The sequence below is a fragment of the Heterodontus francisci genome, chromosome 13 (assembly GCF_036365525.1).
Source record: "Heterodontus francisci isolate sHetFra1 chromosome 13, sHetFra1.hap1, whole genome shotgun sequence".
In the NCBI taxonomy this organism is placed as follows: domain Eukaryota; kingdom Metazoa; phylum Chordata; class Chondrichthyes; order Heterodontiformes; family Heterodontidae; genus Heterodontus; species Heterodontus francisci.
In genome coordinates, this window is record NC_090383.1 from 294,557 (window position 1) to 317,389 (window position 22,833).

At 43.2% G+C, this 22,833-nt stretch overlaps 1 protein-coding gene across 9 annotated transcripts in view; it reads right to left on the reverse strand.

The window, feature by feature from the left end:
• Nucleotides 1-22,833, reverse strand: part of LOC137376165 (utrophin-like) — a 904,611-nt gene that overhangs the window by 226,367 nt on the left and 655,411 nt on the right. For 8 of the 9 annotated variants that reach the window (XM_068044198.1, XM_068044197.1, XM_068044199.1 and 5 more), the window contains one exon: nucleotides 12,399-12,545. The exons of the other annotated variant lie outside the window; for it this stretch is intronic. In XM_068044198.1, the coding sequence (XP_067900299.1) occupies nucleotides 12,399-12,545 (147 nt within the window). The remainder of the gene's footprint in view (nucleotides 1-12,398; nucleotides 12,546-22,833) is intronic. 9 annotated transcript variants of the gene reach the window in all.

A 22,833-nucleotide genomic window follows, 5' to 3' on the forward strand; every position in this document is an offset into this window, starting at 1 on the left:
GGTAGGCTATTGCAGAAAATACGGAAGTATGGGGTTGAAGGTGATTTAGAGCTTTGGATCAGAAATTGGCTAGCTGAAAGAAGACAGAGGGTGGTGGTTGATGGCAAATGTTCATCCTGGTGTTTAGTTACTAGTGGTGTACCGCAAGGATCTGTTTTGGGGCCACTGCTGTTTGTCATTTTTATAAATGACCTGGAAGAGGGTGTAGAAGGGTGGGTTAGTAAATTTGCGGATGACACTAAGGTCGGTGGAGTTGTGGATAGTGCCGAAGGATGTTGTAGGGTACAGAGGGACATAGATAGGCTGCAGAGCTGGGCTGAGAGATGGCAAACGGAATTTAATGCGGAAAAGTGCGAGGTGATTCACTTTGGAAGGAGTAACAGGAATGCAGAGTACCGAGCTAATGGGAAGATTCTTGGTAGTGTAGATGAACAGAGAGATCTTGGTGTCCAGGTGCATAAATCCCTGAAGGTTGCTACCCAGGTTAATAGGGCTGTTAAGAAGGCATATGGTGTGTTAGCTTTTATTAGTAGGGGGATCGAGTTTTGGAGCCACGAGGTCATGCTGCAGCTGTACAAAACTCTGGTGAGACCGCACCTGGAGTATTGCGTGCAGTTCTGGTCACCGCATTATAGGAAGGATGTGGAAGCTATGGAAAGGGTGCAGAGGAGATTTACTAGGATGTTGCCTGGTATGTAGGGAAGGTCTTACGAGGAAAGGCTGAGGGACTTGAGGTTGTTTTCGTTGGAGAGAAGGAGGAGGAGAGGTGACATAATAGAGACATATAAGATAATCAGAGGGTTAGATAGGGTGGATAGTGAGAGTCTTTTTCCTCGGATGGTGATGGCAAACATGAGGGGACATAGCTTTAAGTTGAGGGGTGATAGATATAGGACAGATGTTAGAGGTAGTTTCTTTACTTAGAGAGTAGTAGGGGCGTGGAACGCCCTGCCTGCAGCAGTAGTAGACTCGCCAACTTTAAGGGCATTTAAGTGGTCATTGGATAGACACATGGATGAAAATGGAATAGTGTAGGTCAGATGGTTTCACAGGTCGGCGCAACATCGAGGGCCGAAGGGCCTGTACTGCGCTGTAATGTTCTAATGTTCTAAAAACCCTGCATAGATGGATGCGTGAATTAGTGGTCTGGATGCCATTTGCTTTGCAAGATCTAGTGTACTGGGAACCTAATAGGATTTGTGTCTGGCAGACTCCTGGAGAATACAGAGACATTCATCCACATGTCTCTCTCACCTCTGTGATCACATTTAGCACTGTGTGATGTGCACAACAAAGATCAGATTAACTAGTTGTCATCCAATGGAGTCTCTCACAGCATATCAACATACAAGTCAACTTCAAGTTTCGGTATAATCTCTTGCAATTACCTTGCGATCCACATTGGAATTCATACCATATCCTCTATTGTACTTTATTGAGTACCTTTTTTGGGCAGTTCTGTGAAATCTTTGGACAAGATGAATAATATTAAAGAATCCATGGTGTCAAGTTTGCTAAGAGGGTCTAAAGTCTGCCAAAACACCAAGTTTGTTTTTTCCCTGGCTTCACTCAGGAAAGCATCAATGAATGAATGCGATTTTTCACCACATAATGCAAGCTTATATTGAGACACATCAAAATATGTTTATGTAATTTGGGAAGCCTTGGTTCCAGTCAGTGCCCAATTTTGAAGGAATTACTCAACACATACCTTCTCAGGACTGGCGAGTCAAACTTGTCACACTGCCCACAAATCGCCAGTATAAACTGCACCAAATAAGTTTTTTTTATGTAGAAAACAATAAAGTACATTACAAAGTATACACTGAGACAACAACCAGATGATGGGAGAAACAGAAATGAATAGATATGGCTTTTAGTAGGGGATGAAGAGCAGTAAAATGTCATGAAAAGATATTGGAAGAATAACCTGATGTGTGCTGATGTAAATTCTGAAGGAGACAAGTGCAAGGCTGGGCAATGGTGCAAAATGTGATCGGATGTGGGTGCATGCCCTAAAACTCCACAAAACAATTCCGATCCCTCAGATGAAGGCACACAAAAGCTGCAATAAATCATCAAAAACTATATCCTGGCTTTGCTTGATGCTCCATGATAAATAGTATTCAATAACAACCTCCCTCAATACAATAAATGGTGAATGTCATGTAATCTGATTTAAATGTTTCAAAACACTTTTCACTTTAACAGCTCCATTAATTACTTTCCAACCATTTTCTCACCTATTTACTGTACAACAACTTTATTTATTTTGAGCCTCAAACATAATAAAACTTCCAAAGGCACATCTCAGGAACATTAAAAAACAAAGTATGGCACTGAGCCACAAAAGGAGATATTAGGTCAGATGACCAAATGCTCGGTCAAAGATGTCGGTTTTAAGAAGTGTCTTAAAGGACGAAAGCGAGGTAAAGAGGTGGAGAGGTGTAGGGAGGGTATTCCCGAGCTTGGGGCCTAGACAACTGAAGGATGGCCACCAATGGTGAGCAATTAAAATCAGGGATGCACAAGAGGCCAGAATTAGAGGAGGGCAGATATCTTGGAAAGTTGTGGGGCTGGAGGAGATTACAAAGAAAGGGAGGGGCAAGGCCCTGGAGTGATTTGAAAACAAGGATGAGAATTTTAAAATCAAGACGTTGCTTGACCGGGAGCCAATGTAGGTCAGCAAGCACATGGGTGATAGTGGAACAGGTCTTGGTGCGAGTTAAGACACAGGCAGCACAGTTTTGGATGACCTCAAGTGTACAGCGATGTGGGAGACCAGCCAGGAGTGCGTTGGAATAGTTATGACTAGAGGTAATGAAAGCATGAATGAGGGTTTCAGCAGGAGGTCACAGAATCACAGAATAGTTACAGCACAGAAGGAGGCCATTCGGCCCATTGTGTCTATGCTGACTCTCTGCAACAGCAACTCACTTCGTCCCACTCCCCCACCTTTTCCCCCATAGCCCTGCAATTTGTTTTTCTTCAGATAATTATCTGGTTCTCCTTTGAAGGCCTCGATTGAATCTGCCTCCACCACACTCGCAGGCAGCACATTCCAGATGTTAACCACTTGCTGCATAAAGAAGTTTTTCCTCATGTCGCCATTGATTCTTTTGCAATCACCTTAAATCAGAGTCCTCTGGTTCTGGATCCTTCCACCATTGGGAACGGTTTCTCTCTTTCTACTCTGTCCAGACCCTGATGATTGTGAACACCTCTATCAAATCTCCTCTTCTCCAAGAAGAACAGCCCCAGCTTCTCCAACCTATCCACATAAGTGCAGTTCATCATCCCTGAAACCATTCTCTTGAATCTTTTCTGCATCCTCTCTAATACTTTAACATCCTTCCTAAAGTCCAGAACTGGACACAATACTCCAGTTGAGGCCTTCTTCTTGTACTCTATGCCCATATTTATAAAGCCAAGGTTCCCATATGCATTCTGAACCTGCCCTGCAACCTTCAATGATATGTACACATATAACCTCAGGTCCCTCTTCTCCTGCACCCTTTAATTTATATTGCTTCTCCTCATCCTTCCTTCCAAAATGAATCACTTCACACTTTTCTGCATTAAATTTCATCCATCACATATTCGCCCATTCCACCAGCCTATGTCCTCTTGAAGTTTTTCACTATCCTCCTCACAGTTCACAATACTTCTAAGTTTTGTGTCCATCCACAAATTTTGAAATTGTGCCCCGTACACCCAAGTCTAGGTTATTAATATATATCAAGAGAAGCAGGGGTCCGAACATAGACCCCTGGGGAACTCCACTATATACCTTCCTCCAGTCCGAAAAACAACAGTTCACCACTACTTTCTGTTTCCTGTCACTGAGCCAATTTTGTATCCATGCTGCTACTGTCCCTTTTATTCCATGGGCTCTAACCTTGCTGACAAACCTGTTATGTGTCACTTAATCAAATGCCTTTTGGAAGGCCATTTACACATCAACCACATTATCCTTATCAACCCTCACTGTTAGCTCTGCAAAAAACCTCAAGCAAGTCAGTTAAACACAATTTGCCCCCAACAACTCTGTGCTGGCTTTCCTTAATTAATTCACATTTGTCCAAGTGACTGTTAATTTTGTCCTGAATTATTGTTACTAAAAGCTTTCCCAACACGGAGGTTAAACTGACTGGCCTGTAGTTGTTGGGCTTGTCCTTACACTCTTACCTGAACAAGGGTATCAGGAAAGGGTATGACACTTGCAATTCTCCCGTCCTCTGGCATCACACTTGTACCTAAGGAGGACTGGAAGATTATGGCCAGTGCCTCCGCAATTTTCCCCCTTGCTTCCTTCAGTATCCTTAGATGCATCTCATCCAGTCCTCGTGGCTTATCAGCTTTAAGTTTTTTTTTTCTTTGGCCTCCTTGTCTCGAGACAATGGGTAAGCGCCTAGAGGTGTCAGTGGTTTGTGAAGCAGCGCCTGGAGTGGCTATAAAGGCCAATTCTAGAGTGACAGACTCTTCCACAGGTGCTGCAGATAAAATTGGTTGTCGGGACTGTTACACAGTTGGCTCTCTCCTTGCACTTCTGTCTTTTTTCCTGCCAACTGCTAAGTCTCTTCGACTCTCCACTCTTTAGTCCCGCCTTTATGGCTGTCCGCCAGCTCTGGCAATCACTAGCAACTGACTTCCACAACTTGTGGTCAATGTCACAGGACCTCATGTCACGTTTGCAGACGCCTTTAAAGCAGAGACATGGACGGCCGGTGGGTCTGATACCAGTGATGAGCTCGATGTACAATGCGTCCTTGAGGATCCTGCCATCTTCCATGCGGCTCACATGGCCAAGCCATCTAAAGCACCACTGGCTCAGTAGGGTGTATATGCTCGGAATGTTGGCTGTCTCGAGGACTTCTGTGTTGGAGATACGGTCCTGCCACCTGATGCCAAGGATTCTCCGGAGGCAGCGAAGATAGATTGAGTTGAGACGTCACTCTTGGCTGACATACGTTGTCCAGGCCTCGCTGCTGTAGAGCAAGGTACTGAGGACACAGGATTGATACAATCGGACTTTTGTGTTCCGTGTCAGTGCGCCATTTTCCCACACTCTCTTGGCCAGTCTGAACATAGCAGCAGACGCCTTTCCCATGCGCTTGTTGATTTCTGCATCGAGAGGTTACTGGTGATAGCTGAGCCTAGGTAGGTGAACTCTTGAACCACTTCCAGAGCATGGTCGCCGATATTGACGGATGGAGCATTTCTGACGTCCCGTCCCATGATGTTGGTTTGCTTGAGGCTGATGGTTAGGCCAAATTTGGTGCAGGCAGCCGCAAACCTATCGATGAGTCTCTGCAGACACTCTTCTGCATGGGATGTTAATGCAGCATCGTCAGCAAAGAGGAGTTCCCTGATGAGGACTTTCCGTACTTTGGTCCTCGCTCTAAGATGGGCAAGGTTGAACAACCTGCCATCTGATCTTGTGTGGAGGAAAATTCCTTCTTCTGAAGACTTGAATGCATGTGACAGCAGCAGTGAGAAGATGATCCCAAACAGTGTAGGTGCGAGAACACAGCCGTTTCACGCCACTAAGGATAGGAAGGGGTCTGATGAGGCACCGCTGTGCTGAATTGTGCCTTTCATATTGTCATGGAATGAGGTGATGATGCTTAGTAGCTTTGGTGGACATCCGATCTTTGCTAGTAGTCAGCTTTAAGTACAGACAACTTAATACCTCCTCTGTATCAAACTTTAGCCGTCAGTGTTTCAGATGAGCTGAGATGGGGCAAAGTTGGCGATGTTACGGAGGTGGAAATAAGCGGTCCTGGCATTGGCACAAATATGAGGTTGGAAGCTCATCTTGGGTCAAATGTTTTTTCAATTCTTTCATGGGACGTAGACATTGCTGGCAAAGCCAGCATTTCTTGCACACCCCTAATAGCCCGTGAGAAGGTGGTGGTGAGCTGCCTTCTTGAACCACTGCCGTCCATCTGGTGCGCGTACACCCACAGTGCTGCGAAGGAGGGAATTCAAGGATTTTGACCCAGCAACAGTGAAGGAACGGTGATATAGTTCTAAGTCAGGATAGTGTGTGACTTGGAGAGGAACTTGCAGGTGGTGGTATTCCTACGCATGAGCTGTTTTTGTCCTTCTAGGTGGAAGAGGTCGTGGGTTTGAAAGGTTCTGTTGAAGGAGGCATGGTGAGTTGCTGCAGTGCATCTTGTATATGATACACACTGTTGCCATTGTGCATCAGTGGTGAAGGGAATGATTGTTTAAGGTGGTGGATGGGGTGCCGATCAAGCGGGCTGTTTTGTCCTGGATGACGTTGAGCTTCTTGAGTTGTTGGAGTCGCACTCATCCAGACAAGTGGAGACTATTCCATCACACTCCTGACTTGTGCCTTGTAGATGGTGGACAGGCCTTGGGGAGTCAGGAAGTGGGTTACTCACCGCAGAATTCCCATTCTCTTGACCTGCTCTTGTAGCCACAGTATTTATGTGGCTTCTCCAGTTCAGTTTCTGGTCAATGGTAACCTCCAGAATGCTGATTCTGGGGGATTCAGCGATGGTAATGTCATTGGACGTCAAGGGGAGATGATTAGATTCTCTCCTGTTGGAAATCATCATCGCCTAGCACTTGTGTGGCGTGAATGTTACTTGCCACTTATCAGCTCAAGTCTGATTGTTGTCCAGGTCTTGCTGCATATGGACACAGACTGCTTTAGTATCTGAGGAGTTGCAAATGGGACTGAACATCGTACAATCATCAGAGAACATCCCCACTTCTGACCTTATGACAGAGGGAAGGTCATTGAAGAAGCAGCTGAAGATAGTTGGGCCTAGAACACTACCTTGAGGAACTCCTGCAGCAATGCCCTGGGGTTGAGATGATTGGCCTCCAACAACCACAATGACTCCAGCCAGTGGAGAGTTTTCCCCCTTGATTCTCATTGACTTCAGTTTGGCTAGGGACCTTTGATGCTGCCTTGATATCCATGGCAATCACTCTCACCTCACTGCTTGAGTTCAGTTCTTTTCTGGTTTACTAGACTAATACCTGGAATAGGCAGGCAGTCTTATGAGGAAAGGCTGGACAGGCTAGGCTTGTATCTGCTGGAGTTTAGAAGAGTAAGAAGGGACTTGATTGAAACATATAAGATCCTGAGGAGTCTTGACAGGGTGGATGTGGAAAGGATGTTTCCTCTTGTGGGAGAATCTAGAACTAGGGGTCACTATTTAAAAATAAGGGGTCGCCCATTTAAGACAGAGATGAGGAGAAATGTTTTCTCTCAGAGGTTCATGAGTTTTTGGAACTCTCTTTCTCAAAAGGTGGTGGAAGCAGAGTCTTTGAACATTTTTAAGGCAGAGGTAAATAGATTCTTGATAAGCAAGGGGGTGAATGAGCAAGGCATAGAGGGATATGGAAATAATGCAGGCAGGTGGGATTAGTAGAGATAGGCATTATGGTCGGCATGGACGCGGTGGGCCGAAGGGCCTGTTTCTATGCTGTACGACTCTATGATTCTATGGGGGTGAATGGTTATCAGGGGGAGGTGGGAATGTGGAATGGTGGTTACATTCAGATCAGCCATGATCTTATTGAATGGCAGGGCAGGTTCGTGGGGCCGAGTGGCCTACTCCTGCTCCTAATTTGTATGTTCATATGTCCATGTTTGGACCAAGGCTGTAATGAGGTCAGGAGCAGAGTGGTCCTGGCGAAACCCAAACTGAGCATCGGTTAGCAGGCTATTGCTGTTTAGGTGACATTTGATAGCACTATTGATGAAACCTTCCATTACTTTGCTGATGATCGAGAGTAGACTAATGGGACGGTAATTGCTGGATTGGATTTGTTCTGCTTTTTGTAGACAGGACATACCTGGGAAATTATCCTCATTGTCGGGTAGATGCCAGTGTTGTAGCTGTACACCAAGGTTGCAAACAGACTGGCTTAATCTCAGACTGTTGCCAGGCAGACGGATGGAGTTGGCAGCTATGGAATGGAGTTTGAATGGGAACCGAAAACAATAGCTTCAGTCTTCCCAATATTTAATTGGAAGACATCTCTGCTCATCCAGTACTGGATGCCAGATAAGCAGTCTGATGATTTAGCAACAGTGGAGGAATTGAAAGAGGTGGGTCTCATGGGGAAGATGAGCTCAGAGAGGGCATGAGGGGAGATAGGAGAGAAACTAGAGAAAGATGCGAGTTCAGGGCTAGGGCAGGGTGGACCATCATCGGAAGTTTGGCCAGGTGGGCTAGTGGAAGGGAGGGATGCGGCAGAGGCAGCTGATCGGATGATCTCGATCTTAGTGTCAAAGAAGTCCATGAGCTCCTCGCATATTGTTGGAAATGAGGATGGAGGGGACAGGGGAGAGGGGTTTAAGAAGACAATGTACACGAGGGAAAAGAAGTCAGGGCTATCTTTGCAATCCAAGATGATTCTGGAACAGTGAACAGTTTTAGCATGCAAGAGAGGGACCTGATTGTGTTTTAAGCGATCCAACGAGATCTGGCGGTGGATGGCCAGACCAGTTGTCCGCCATATCCTTTCAAGTCTGTGTCTCGTGGATTTAAGGGAGCAGAGATGAGGTCCGTACCGGGGGAACAGCCAGAGTGTTTTTTTATTCATTCCTGGGATGTCGGCGTCGCTGGCCAAACCAGCATTTATTGCCCATCCCTAATTGCCCTTGAGAAGGTGGTGGTGAGCTGCCTTCTTGAACCGCTGCAGTCCATTTGGGATAGGTACACCCACAGTGCTGTTAGGAAGGGAGTTCCAGGATTTTGACCCAGCGACAGTGAAGGAACGGCGATATATTTCCAAGTCAGGATGGTGTGTGACTTGGAGGGAAACTTGCAGGTGGTGTTGTTCCCGCATTTGCTGCCCTTGTCCTTCTAGTTGGTAGAGGTTGCGGGTTTGGAAGGTGCTGTCTAAGGAGCCTTGGTGCATTGCTGCAGTGCATCTTATAGATGGTACACACTGCTGCCACTGTGCGTCGGTGGTGGAGGGAGTGAATGTTTGTAGATGGGGTGCCAATCAAGCGGACTGCTTTGTCCTGGATGGTGTCGAGCTTCTTGAGTGTTGTTGGAGCTGCACCCATCCAGGCAAGTGGAGAGTATTCCATCACACTCCTGACTTGTGCCTTGTAGATGGTGGACAGGCTTTGGGAGTCAGGATGTGAGTTACTCGCCTCAGGATTCCTAGCGTCTGATCTGCTCTTGTAGCCACGGTATTTATATGGCTACTCCAGTTCAGATTCTCGTCAATGGTAGCCCCTAGGATGTTGATAGTGGGGGATTCAGTGATCGTAATGCCGTTGAATGTCAAGGGGAGATGGCTAGATTCTCTCTTGTTGGAGATGGTCATTGCCTGGCACTTTGTGTGGCACGAATGTTACTTGCCACTTATCAGCCCAAGCCTGGATATTGTCCAGGTTTTGCTGCACTTCTACACGGACTGCTTCAGTATCTGAGGAGTCACGAATGGTGCTGAACATTGTGCAATCATCAGCGAACATCCCCACTTCTGACCTTATGATTGAAGGAAGGTCATTGATGAAGCAGCTGAAGATGGTTGGGCCGAGGACACTACCCGGAGGAACTCCTGCAGTGATGTCCTGGAGCTCAGATGATTGACCTCCAACAACCACAACCATCTTCCTTTGCCCTAGGTATGACTCCAGCCAGCAGAGGGTTTTCCCCGATTCCCATTGACCTCAGTTTTGCTAGGGCTCCTTGATGCCATACTCGGTCAAATGCTGCCTTGATGTCAAGGGCAGTCACTTTCACCTCACCTCTTGAGTTCAGCTCTTTTGTCCATGTTTGAACCAAGGCTGTAATGAGGTCAGGAGCTGAGTGGCCCTGGCGGAACCCAAACTGAGCGTCACTGAGCAGGTTATTGCTAAGCAAGTTCCGCTTATGGCACTGTTGATGACACCTTCCATCACTTTACTGATGATTGAGAGTAGGCTGATGGGGCGCTAATTGACCGGGTTAGACTTGTCCTGCTTTTTGTATACAGGACATACCTGGGCAATTTTCCACATTGCAGGGTAGATGCCAGTGTTGTAGCTGTACTGGAACAGCTTGGCTAGGGGCGCGGCAAGTTCTGGAGCACAGGTCTTCAGTACTATTGCCGGAATATTGTCAGAGCCCATAGCTTTTGCAGTATCCAGTGCCTTCAGTCATTTCTTGATATCACACGGAGTGAATCGAATTGGCTAAAGTCTGGCATCTGTGATGCTGGGGACTTCAGGAGCAAGCCGAGATGGATCAACAACTCGGCACATCCGGCTGACGATTGTTGCAAATGCTTCAGCCTTATCTTTCGCACTGATGTGCTGGTCTCCCCCATCATTGAGGATGGGGATATTTGTGGAGCCACCTCCTCCAGTTAGTTGTTTAATTGTCCACCACCATTCACGGCTGGATGTGGCAGGGTGAGAATGACTGATCTTTTTATTGGGGGCTAGAGCATCAAAAGTGGAGGTGAGGGTACGGTTGAGCAGATCAGTAGCTGCAGAAATGTTGTGGCGAGCAGAGGGCCACAGGTTAGATAGTTGAGATTTTGAAAGTGCAAAAAAGTTTTAAAAAGTGTAAAACTGATTAAACATGTGGAGTAATTGCTCTGATTTTATTTTCCAGTGACATGCCAGACAGGCAAACACTGGCTTAAATCCCAGTACAACTTTACTTCCATTTGTTTAAAATTGCATTAAAGAGCTTCGTTTTTTATTTTAATTGTTCTCAGTATGTGGGTGATACTGTCAAGGCTGCAGTTATTTCCCATCCCTAGTTGCCCTCTCCTTGATTGGCACAATGGTGTTAGGCAGGGATTTCCAGGATATTAACCCAAGTATCATCAGCATCTGAACATTAATTCATAAATGACATCTGCACAGATGATCATGAATGCTGAAGGACTGCATTTTTACTTGATTTGTCTGATTGTTTCATGCAAATGGCAATTAAGTAGCATTCACCTACACAGCCATAACAGTTTGTGGAGCCAACATTAAGTAATATAAGGAAATAATACTTTGGCTGAGCTCACATTTCTATTAGTAGCTGCTTGGTGATAGCCCAATACGATAACCTTTCATTGACACATAGCTAATATGATCAGAGTGCCTGCTGCTGACCTCCCAGCAGACACACTGCCCATTGTGCTATAAAGTACATCATCACCAACTCTGGCTGGAGGGACAGCAGCGTACGAGCTTGCATGGCTGTCATGGGATTAGTGAGTGGATGAACTAAGCACCAAATGTAAAATAATCACTGTACAAATTGACAGCATCAGAAAGGCTGGAGGACTTACTGAACTCTCAAATCTGCTGTTACAAAAACAGTCTTGTCTGATCCATTGATTTTGGCTATGAAACCAAATACACCAGTCAGTAACAAGTAAATATAAAAAGCACATTTTGAATGTCTCTTTGAAAATAATGTAATCTATATATAGCCTAAATATTATGTGTTTAAATTTCCTTTGCCTCCTTGTCTTCCAAAGGTGGTGCATGCTGGGCTGCAGTTTGATGTATGATTCCTAATCCTTACTTCATATGGCCACTAGCAGGCTATTTCACAGCAGAATCCAATCTTGTCCTTGCCCAATACCCACATATGCATCCTTTCCTGTAGGGAGCTCTGGGCAAAATATAGACAGATTTACCCGTCTGTGGTCTGGGAATAATGAGGAGACTTGTAGACCAGATGCCACACTGACTCAGTCAGCTACGGGCACAGACCAAGACTGAAATTATTTTTCCAATAAAACATGACATGAAGATTTTTGGGATGAAGAAAATTTCCAAATGCTGAACTGTTCAGCTTCAATAAAGCCTGTCCAATCAAAGGAAATTCATGCAATTGATACAATTTTAGGCCATTTCTCCCTTCTATAAATCAAGCAGTCTTTTTTGTTAATTGTTTGAAGGATGTCCTTTTCAGGGACTTAAACAGTATATGAGAGACTACTTTAACACTGAAGTACCCAGCAATTATCACAATAGTCTGCCTCCAAATGCTTATAAATAGGCGCTAAAAGAAGTCTGCCCATTAAAATGGCTGCTATTTGCAGCTTCATCCTGAAGATATTCGAATTGTTCCAGTCCACATAAATTTCAGCAGTATGATTTGTGTATTCACCTCTGACATCTATCTCACTCTGATTCTGTGATTGGATTAAACTCTGAGGTGCACACTACAGGCCAGCAAAGCAAAGCACACTATTTCTGAAAAGGGGTTGTTACAAATATCTGAATACCTTCCAATGCATGGTAATAAAATATACATTACTTGTTTAAAAAAGGCAGATTTCTTTCACTTGTATCTAGATTTGGAAATAAATGATTTTCCAGTAATTGTGGGGCAGTACATACTCAAAGGAGTAGTCTGATTGGCTCTGTAAACGGTCCTCTTGTTTTCCACTCTTACCTGTATAAGTTTCCACCGCATATTTAGGTCATCAAGCTGGTGAGAAGTCTTTGGAGATAAACAGACATCTAGTGGAGACAATTGACTAGCCAGGTCATTTACTATTTTGACTTCTTGCTTCACTGGGGCAATTTCCTCTTTAAAAGCCTAACAGAGAGCATGCAGAAAAAAATCTAAGTATCTCAAAATTAACTTAGTTATTAAAAGTTAAAAAGAATTTAAGTTAAAATTTACATCTGTGTATGAAATACAGAATACAAAAATCTAATGAGTGTTAACAGTAATTTGGAGCATTATAAAACTGATGTCTTATTGAGCAAGTGCCAACCCCAAGTTATTTTCACTTATTTGTTTCACAGCACTAATTTATTACAACTGCAGTCAGTACAGATCAGTGAATTAAATAAATGTAGGAAATGGGAAATAAGATGCAACAGATAGACTCAATAGAGCTCTGGACCATGCGATTTTCAATTCATGTCACCATTCACTTTCTCTCAATAGTGCATTCATATCAGGTTTGTTTAAGAAAATGTGTTTAACCCTACCTGATTACCATCACTCCCCAACATAACCCTCGCATACAATGGTAGCCTGAGACATATTGAAACCCATCACTATTAGCTGTCTCCAATTCAAGCTACTGGAAAATTAATATCCATGTTTAGGGTTCTTTTTGCCTGATGCTTCTTCCCCTAGGTGCATATCCCACTGAGCCAAGAGCAGACAGTTAGGTTTAGTTTGCAAAGGGTTCAGGACTCCCAGGAGTGCACAGGGATAATGCTGGAATTTAACCAGTGAAATCTCACTGCTTTTCAGAGCAGAGTATTGGTAAGCTTTCTGATGCTTATCCATCTAAGACCACACCTGATATGGCATTGGTTTGCAGAATTAACGGGAGATCATAGGGAAGAATCCCATCCCTCATCAGTGACAGCTTTATTCCTTCAGACTGCATTAGTGCACCAGTTTGGTGGTCAATCGTCAACAGTGCTTTGGCATACTGTGAATTACCTAGTCTAGGTGTTGGGTTTGCTGCAGTGAGTTGTCTCCGTGAATCTGTCTCTGGTATTTTCGAAAGAACTTAAGAGATCCTTTTCTGTTATTGGTGGAGATCTAGCGAGCTTCCCGCTGACCATCTAGAACAATGGGCTAACCAATGGGATTTGGTAGTGGGTGCCTCCCAAATACAGCATAATGTTTCTCTTCAGTGACAGCCAAGTCCCAGTGCACACCATACTTGTGGCATATAAAAGCTATCCAGACAATTCTTCATGGTTCAGAGTTCCTAGAAATGTAATGCAAGAGCGTCCTTCAGATCCAGCTGCGAGATGCATATGTGGCAAAAAGACAAGCATAGGAGGGAGTGGAACAGATATCATATCATGAGCGCAGGCATCTGTTGCATCATAAGCTGCTAGCAGTGTTACTAACTGTTCAACCTGTCCTGTTGCCCACAGCTCTAAGGACACATTTCTGTACCTTATTTGATATTTTAGTAGACATAGCCAATAACAAACGAGTGTTAAAGATGGTATTCTTCATATAAGCAGACAAGAGCAAGATTCAGAATTCTTGGGGTCCTGGGTACCAAGAACATACAGGGCCGCTCTGCATACTCCCACAAACCCAATCCATTAAAACACAAATGTGTGGTAAAATGCATGAAGCTCTGTCGAATGTTTATACACTGCATTGATAATGAAGCACACGTAGTACGCTGAACAAAACTGATCAAGCGGTTGCATTCATTTTTTTCTGCATTATGAAGAATTTTACTGGGGCCCCATGCTTAGCTAGGCCCCTGTATGGGCCATGTAGGCCTGTGCGTTAATCTGTAATTTGACAGATCTTAAAATCTTAAAATCCACCTGGACAGCAAGAAACTGAAAAGCTTAATTTCTAAATATTTTACAAGGATAAATGAGCCAAATTGAGGCAAGTCATGTGAAAAAAGTACAAAGTTATCACTGGGGACTGATAACTAGGTAACCATGTGACCACATTTGAGTTGCACTTCTCGCAAGACATAAAAAGTGTCTGAGCAAGACCTTCTCTGAGCCAAGTAATTTGTTTTTATGGCTATGAAAGTTTTAAATGCAGTAATATGTAAAGAATTAATAAAAGTGTAGTGAGGGATACCAATGAGTGATGGCATGTGACTCTTCAGAAATATGGCAAATCCAACTTTTCTATAGATAAATCCTGGCAACAATGGAGACGACTAAGACCATCTGTACACAAACTGCAGAGGGAATTGAGAGAAGCTACAAACAAGTCAGTAGACACATGAGTGAACATGAAGAAAACACTGGAATTAGGAAAATGGCTTAGCTTATCGAGGTAGTTGGTAATGTGCAAGCAGAATAAGTCTCATTGAACCAAGAGATGTACTTATGCAGCTATATTTGCTGCGTGGCTTCTTACACACACAAGTGCATTAGAACTGGCTACGTAAGGAAGGCATTCAATTTTACTATGCGTTCAACCAGTTGCTGCACAATTTATAATTCAACTGTGTAGTGTGGAATGGGTCCAAACAAGATGGACAGTTAAATACATGAAAAAAATTGAGATTTGATGAACTGTTGCTTTCCTCTCATCACGTCATAAGCAGATCTAATATTTTATTCCATCTTACTTCCCTAAATCTAGTATCAGATTTCTGAAAGCCAGTCATGACATTGAAGGGTTTAAATGATATCCTACAGCGCTCAGGCTTGCTTTATGAAAGTTGCTTCAATACAGAGGTGAAATTACTGCCCTTAACTCATTCATGATATTTCCTACTTGGTATAATGTACTCTATTACGCTGAAGTTTCTTGCTGAGCAGTGGGAACGGTCCCTGTCTGTGAAGGGCAGCCAGTGTTGTATTTCTTTAAAGCTCTGCATTGTGTATGAAGTATTATGTTGGCAGCCATAAGTAATTGTCAAAGACACAGAAGTTCTCGAAATTGATTCCTGTAGCTACCAAGAGCTTGAACAGCTCAAAAGAATCTGCACTGGGCCATAGCAGGCAAACCCACATCTCCCACAACTCTACTTCAGCAAGATAAAGGTTAACTCCTTTCCTCCCAACAGTATCATGGCCACACAGAGCGTGTTGAGAATGTGGATCTCACTACCACAAGGAGTGGGTGAGGTGAATGGCATAGATGCACTTAAGGGGAGGCTAGATAAGCACATGAGGGAGAAAGAAATAGAAGATTCCACTGATAGGGTTAAATGAAGTGGGCTGGGATGGGACTCAATGGAGCATAAACACGTCCCTTTATCTGACTGCACGAAGCATCTGCAATATGATAGATGAACTAGTGGCACAAATTGGGTAAATGATCTAGATCTAATTGCCGTTACTTGATGACAAGGAGATCAAGGTTGGGAAATGAATATTCCAGGGTACACAATTTTTCGAAGGGACAGACAGAATGGCAAAGGAAGCCCTGATAGTAAAAGATGACATAAGGACATTAATAAGAAGAGATCTGGCCTCAGAATATCATGAAGTAGAATCAGTTTGGGTGGATATTAGGAATAGCAGGAGTCAGAAAACACTGTTGGCAATACTTTACAGGCCCCCTAACAATAGTTATATTATTAGACAGAACATTAAATGGGAACTTATTGGAGCATGTAAAAAAGGTAATGTGGGGGACTTTAATCTGCATATAGACTGCGACAATCAAATTGGCAACAGTGGTGTAGAAGATGAGTTTGTACAATGTTTTCATGACAGTTTCTTGGAGCAATCGGGTTCGATTCTGGGTACTACCTGTGCGGAGTTTGCAAGTTCTCCCTGTGACCGCGTGGGTTTTCGCCGGGTGCTCCAGTTTCCTCCCATAGCCAAAGACTTGCAGGTTGATAGGTAAATTGGTCATTGTAAATTGCCCCTAGTGTAGGTAGGTGGTAGGGAATATGGGATTACTGTAGGGTTAGTATAAATGGGTGGTTGTTTGGTCGGCACAGACTCGGTGGGCCGAAGGGCCTGTTTCAGTGCTGTATCTCTAAATAAAATAAATAAATAAATAAAAACAGAATGGCCTGCTGTTAACTCCATGTAATCATCATCTTCTTCTTGGCATTTCTTTGCAGACGAAGACTTTGGGAAGGTTCTACTCATCGGTTGCAGGCCCGCTGGTGGCTAGACAGGCCGATCTGTGACTGGTAGATTCTCCCACAGTGGGTACAAGTGAAGGTGCAGTTGCTGCTGGGGGCAATTGGATCTAACCTTCTCCTCCTTTTCTCTTTCATGCTTTGCTCAGTCTCAAAGGTGCCTGTAGCCCTCCTGAGATGGCATCTCCAGGCATCACAATCCCACTGGCGATGGTCGATATGGCACACAAAGAGGGACTTCTTCAGGGAGTCCATGAAACGGAACCCTCTGTTTCTTTTACCCGTGGTCAGCTCTCCATACGACACGATCTTGGGCAAGCAACTGTAATCCATCTGGACAACGTGACCCACCCAATGCAGCTGTCTTTGCAGGAGGATGGCCTTGATGCTGGTGATGTTTACTGTTTCCAGGACTTCAATGTTATCATATGTGATGTTTAACTCTGCATTTGAACTTCTACATAGAAGGCCAGTTCTGAGCAATGATACAGCCCACAGAATGTGCAATAAAATTCTCCACTACATACATGATATACCATGCAGATATTTTGGATTTATACAGAATATTGAAGCTACTTTTGCAATTCTCCTTGTCTTGGCATAAACAATGATCTTTTTTGACACTTTTGGCATTTGGAACGAATAATTTGAAGACAACTTAGGGCATCAGTATTTTAAATAACACTCAAGTATTCTGGCCTTCAAAATAATTTATTTTAACTGTGGCAACTTAGCTTATCACATAAGCATTGTCTGAACATGGTGCAGGTGTATAATGTAGCAACTATTGAGAAGCCTGGTATGAATACTACATCATATTACAGACCTAACACCAGTGCATTTTCCAACACATTGGTTGGCATCCTTCCATCTACGAAAGATGATGGACAGCAGCAAACAATCCACCTGGGCAGAGTGTCTTCTCCTGGTGCACCTTTGCTGATGGCTGTGAACGCCAATCCTTGGGAGGCAAGTTTCGCCACAACTGCTGCATGTGAAGCTGTTAAGAGATGCTGAGAGACACTGGCGCCTGTTGCCAAGCTGCTGTAGCAACTGGTCGTGGTGGTACTGCAAACCAGTCCACAGGATGTGTCGCCATTTCCCTCTTTCGCCAGCTAGTGACTCCCAAGTTCGATAGTCGACATTTGGAGCCTTCATGCCATGCTTGCTAGCATCCTTGAAGCGGAGCTTTGGGCGCCTCACTGGTTGTCTGGCCCCGGCTACTTCACCATACAACACATTACTGAGGCACATATAACTATATTTAAAGAAAAATCCCCTTCATTTTGTCCCGATTAAATCTCATAATAAAGGGAGTATATCTGTAAGCAGTCCACTTCCATGTAAAATAGACTTGCTCCAGAAAAACTGCCTAAATACATCAAATAAACATAGAAAATAGGAGCAGGAGTAGGCCATTTGGCCCTTTCAGCCTGCTCCGCCATTCATTATGATCATGGCTGATCATCCAACTCAGTAACCTGTCACCGCTTTCCCCACATACCCTTTGATCCCTTTCGATCCAAAAGCTATATCTAACTCCTTCTTGAAAACACACAATGTTTTGGCCTCAACTGCTTTCTGTGGTAGCGAATTCCACAGGCTCACCACTCTCTGGGTGAAGAAATTTCTCCTCATCTCAGTCCTGAAAGGTTTCCCCCGTATCCTTAGACTATGACCCCTGGTTCTGGACTCCCCCACCATCGGGAACATCCTTCCTGCATCTCGCCTGTCAAGTCCTGTTAGAATTTTATAGGCTTCTATGAGATCCCCCCTCACTCTTCTGAACTCCAGCGAATATAATCCTAACCGACTCGATCTCTCCTCATACGTCAGTCCCGCCATCCCAGGAATCAGTCTAGTAAACCTTCACTGCACTCCCTGTATAGCAAGAACATCATTCCTCAGATAAGGAGACCAAAACTGCACACAATATTCCAGGTATGGCCTCACCAAAGCCCTGTATAACTGCGGCAAGACATCCCTGCTCCTGTACTCAAATCCTCTCACTATGAAGGCCAACATACCATTTGCCTTTTTTACTGCCTGCTGCACCTGCATGCTTACCTTCAGCGACTGGTGTACGAGAACACCCAGGTCTCGCTGCATATTTCCCCCTCTCAGTTTATAGCTGTTCAGATAATAATCTGCCTTCCAGTTTTTGCTAACAAAGTGGATAACCTCACATTTATCCACATTATACTGCATCTGCCATGCATTCGCCCACTCACTCAACTTGTCCAAATCACCCTGAAGCCTCTCCGCATCCTCCTCACAACTCACCCTCCCACCCAGTTTTGTGTCATCTGCAAATTTAGAGATATTACATTTAGTTCCCTCATCTAAATCATTAATGTATATTGTGAATAGCTGGGGTCCTAGCACCGATCCCTACAGTACCCCACTAGTCACTGCCTGCCATTCGGAAAAACACCCATTTATCCCTACTCTTTGTTTCCTGTCCGCCAACCAATTTTCTATCCATCGCAATACACTACCCCCAATCCAATGCGCTTTAATTTTACATGATAATCTCTTATGTGGGACTTTGTCGAAAGCCTTCTGAAAGTCCAAATAAACCACATCTACTGGCTCCACCTCATCAACTCTACTAGTTACATCCTCGAAGAATTCTAGTAGGTTCGTAAATCCATGCTGACTCTGCCCGATTCTACCACTGTTCTCTAAGTACTCTGCTATAAAATCTTTGATAATGGACTCTAGAATTTTCCCCACTACCGACGTCAGGCTGACTGGTCTATAATTCCCTGCTTTCTCTCTACCTCCCTTTTTAAATAGTGGGGTTACATTAGCTACCCTCCAATCTCTAGGAACTGTTCCAGAGTCTATAGAATCTTGGAAGATGACCACCAATGCATCCACTATTTCCCGGGCCACTTCCTTTAGTGCTCTGGGATGCATACCATCAGGCACTGGGGATTTATCGGCCTTCAATCCCAATTTCCCCAACATCATTTCTCAACTAATACTGATTTCTTTCAGTTCCACTCTCTCACTAAGCCCTGTGTTCCCCAACATTCAGAATGTTCTGGAAATTTTCTGCAATGTGAAAGTCAAACTAAATGACAAGTTTCATTAACATAACAGCAAGCTGTATTTCACCTTTACATCACCCTTTGTAGTAGACAAGCAACACTGACTTTCTTTTATTAAAAGGTTATGGAAATTGTTCAAAATGCAGCCCCACAGTGATTTACAAAAAGGGAAGAATTTGAATTTAATCTACACACAAATTATTCTTGGCATTTAAAAAATAATTTGTCGCATCTGCCCTCAAAGTGGCCAACATTAGATATTAGAACTGTGAAGTTCCAGACCGCAGTTTCACGCTGCCTGAAGGTACCACTGGGCTCGCCTTAGTAATGATAGCACTGTAATCTGACAATCAGGCAGATGTCAAATGCTTCAGCAATACTCAATCAACTTTAAAATAAAATTACAGCTCCAGAAACATCTAAAGCAAAGGTTGTTGTCTTTCCCGAAGCTCTGTGATCATCTTAAATTTGATCTTAAAAATCTCGTTCGTGTCTCAAGAACCAGTGCAAAGAATCTTTAAGCCATGCGAATGTGGCCTGGGTTGGGGGCCATTTTGGTGGTGGGTGGGGTGTGGAGGGCAGTTCCAAGTCCCTTTATACCCTTTCCTTCAGCCGGATAACTGGACTGACAAGCTACTTTGACTTTTGAAAAAATTATACAGACAAAATAGAGAATAGCAGTCCCAAAGATACATATGAACATACGAATTAGGAGCAAGAGTAGGCCACTCGGCCCCTCGAGCCTGCTCTGCCATTCAACAAGATCATGGTTGATCTGACTGTAACCTCAACTCCACATTCCCACCTACCCCCAATAACCTTTCACCCCCTTGCTTATCAAGAATCTATCTACCTCTGCCTTAAAAATATTCAAGATCTAGTTTATTTCAACGTTTAGAAAGTTTTGACCAAAGTTCCTATCATAAAAAAGACATCAAATTAAACTAAAAGCCACAGGAATTGTACTGAATAAGAAACTGCTTAAAAAGACAGCCGGACTGTCAGACTCGGGCTGAGTAAAGATCCACAAGAGCCAGTGTTTGGGCCTCGACTGTTTCTATCTACATATATGACTGATATCAAAATCAACTGTAAGTTGATCAAATGTGCTAATTACAAAAAACCAGAGTTAGAGAGAGACACGGTAAATGAACATGCAGGTTGAAAAATTTGGGATTCAAATATATAATGAAATAAATTGCATCAGCATGGGGAAAGTTAGAAAAGGGCTTTGAATTAACAGTATACTCATCACTGTCAATACCCAAACAACGTGCGCAGCATGTTAAAGCAAGGACTAATTAAGTACCAAGACATAAAGTTAGCATAGTTCTTTCTAAACTGAGAAACCAAGGTGAGGAACCTAACCTCACAGAACAGGACAGCACCAAAGCTGAAAATAATAAAAGATAAGGTTAATCAGGAAATAAAGTATAAACCTGTAGAAATTAAGTTAAGGCTTCATGATGCAATCGTCAGACTACAATTAGAATCAAAGCAAAATACTGCAGATGCTGGAAATCTGAAATAAAGACAAAGTGCTGGAAATACTCAGCAGGTCTGGCAGCATCTGTGAAGAGAGAAGCAGAGTTAACGTTTCAGGTCAGTGACCATCTGAAAGGTCACTGACCTGAAATGTTAACTCTGCTTCTCCCTCCACAGATGCTGGCAGACCAGCTGAGTATTACAGCACTTTCTGATTTTATGTTACAATTAGAATAGTCTGTTCAGCTGTGGTACAATGCCAGAAAAATATATACTTGCAATAGAAAGGGCACAAAGAACAAAAAGACTGAACTGAAGGGGATGAGCTGCAAGGAAAGAGCATTGGTGGCAGTTAAGAGGGTGGGGAGAGGGAATTTCAAAGTATATGAAATGGTATAGATAAGATAAACTCGGGTAATTAGTAAATATTAGTAAGCCAAGAAAGCAAGACAGGAATTAGTTAAAAAGTAAAACAGGTAGCAGAAAAAATTCTTTACTCAAAATGATAAATGTTTTGAACAAACTACCATGCCATACAATAGTTATTCAAAATACATTAGATTGTATGATTAGAGAGTTAATACATCAGAGAGATTAGCGTCAATAAACTGTATAAAAGCCTTTTATCATTTAAGATTTTATCGAAGAAATTTGATAAATTATGCTAGTTCACATCAAGACTGTTAACAGGCATGATATGGCTACAGAGGACGCATCACTGCCACCTCCTAAACCCAAGTTTCCTTCCCAAGTCAAATGCTCTACATATACTTGTTTGACTGACTTGGATCCAAACATTTATGGAATGAGATACAGCTTCCTAAAATGACTTGATAATAGGCCAAATGGAGTCTTTATCAAAAATTTACAAAATCAGAATACCAAATGAAGAATTTCTAACCTTGAGGGTTCAAAAGGGAACAGATGAAAATTAGAGTCATGATAGAAAGCAAAGACTGAGGCAATACTTTAATTAGACTGTGCAAATCTACTTTATCACAGACTTTTACTCCATCCAATTAATCCCCAATGGAGGAAAGGTTGACCATTGTCCTCTGCCCTCAAGAATATCTAGTTAATATTACCTGATCACTACTTCTAGGATTTACCTGGTGTTCCATCTAATTCCTTCCAGCCTTGGTATTGCCATCTACTTGGACCTTAGCCCTTCACTTAGATTTTCAATAAAACAAATTTAACCTTGTATTCTTCAATTTCAGCATTTCCACTGAAGGGTTCAATGGCTCAATTAGTATCCTGCACTGAAAGAAAAGTGCAGCTGTTCTGAAGTGCCCCTGCACATGTTTCAATACTTGGAGAATGTGGTGGAAAATTCAAGACATTGTCAAGAAAAGGGAAGAAACGACACATATTTCTGTTTTCTAGTTAGTAATATCCTTTAAACATGGGAGAAAATTGCAGGGCTATGGGGAAAGACTACGGGAGTGGGATTAATTGGGTAGCTCTTTGAAAGAGGCCAAATGACCTCCTTCTATGCTGTACGATTCTATGTTTTATGAAAGTAAAAATGATTTTAAGACTAGGGATAGCTAGCTTTTGTGGGTTAGGAAACCCTTCTAAAATGTCACATCCCAAATCCCCCTTTAGGCAAATTAGAACTGCTGTGGTTGTAGACCAGAATTGATAGATACCATTATTGTGAACAAGATTTGTTTGGATTGTATGAGGTTGTTGAATGTATTGACTTGAATATTTTAGTTTTGGTTTTCTGACAATTTTCCCTCATTTTAATAGCATAAGAAATAGGAGCAGGAGTAGG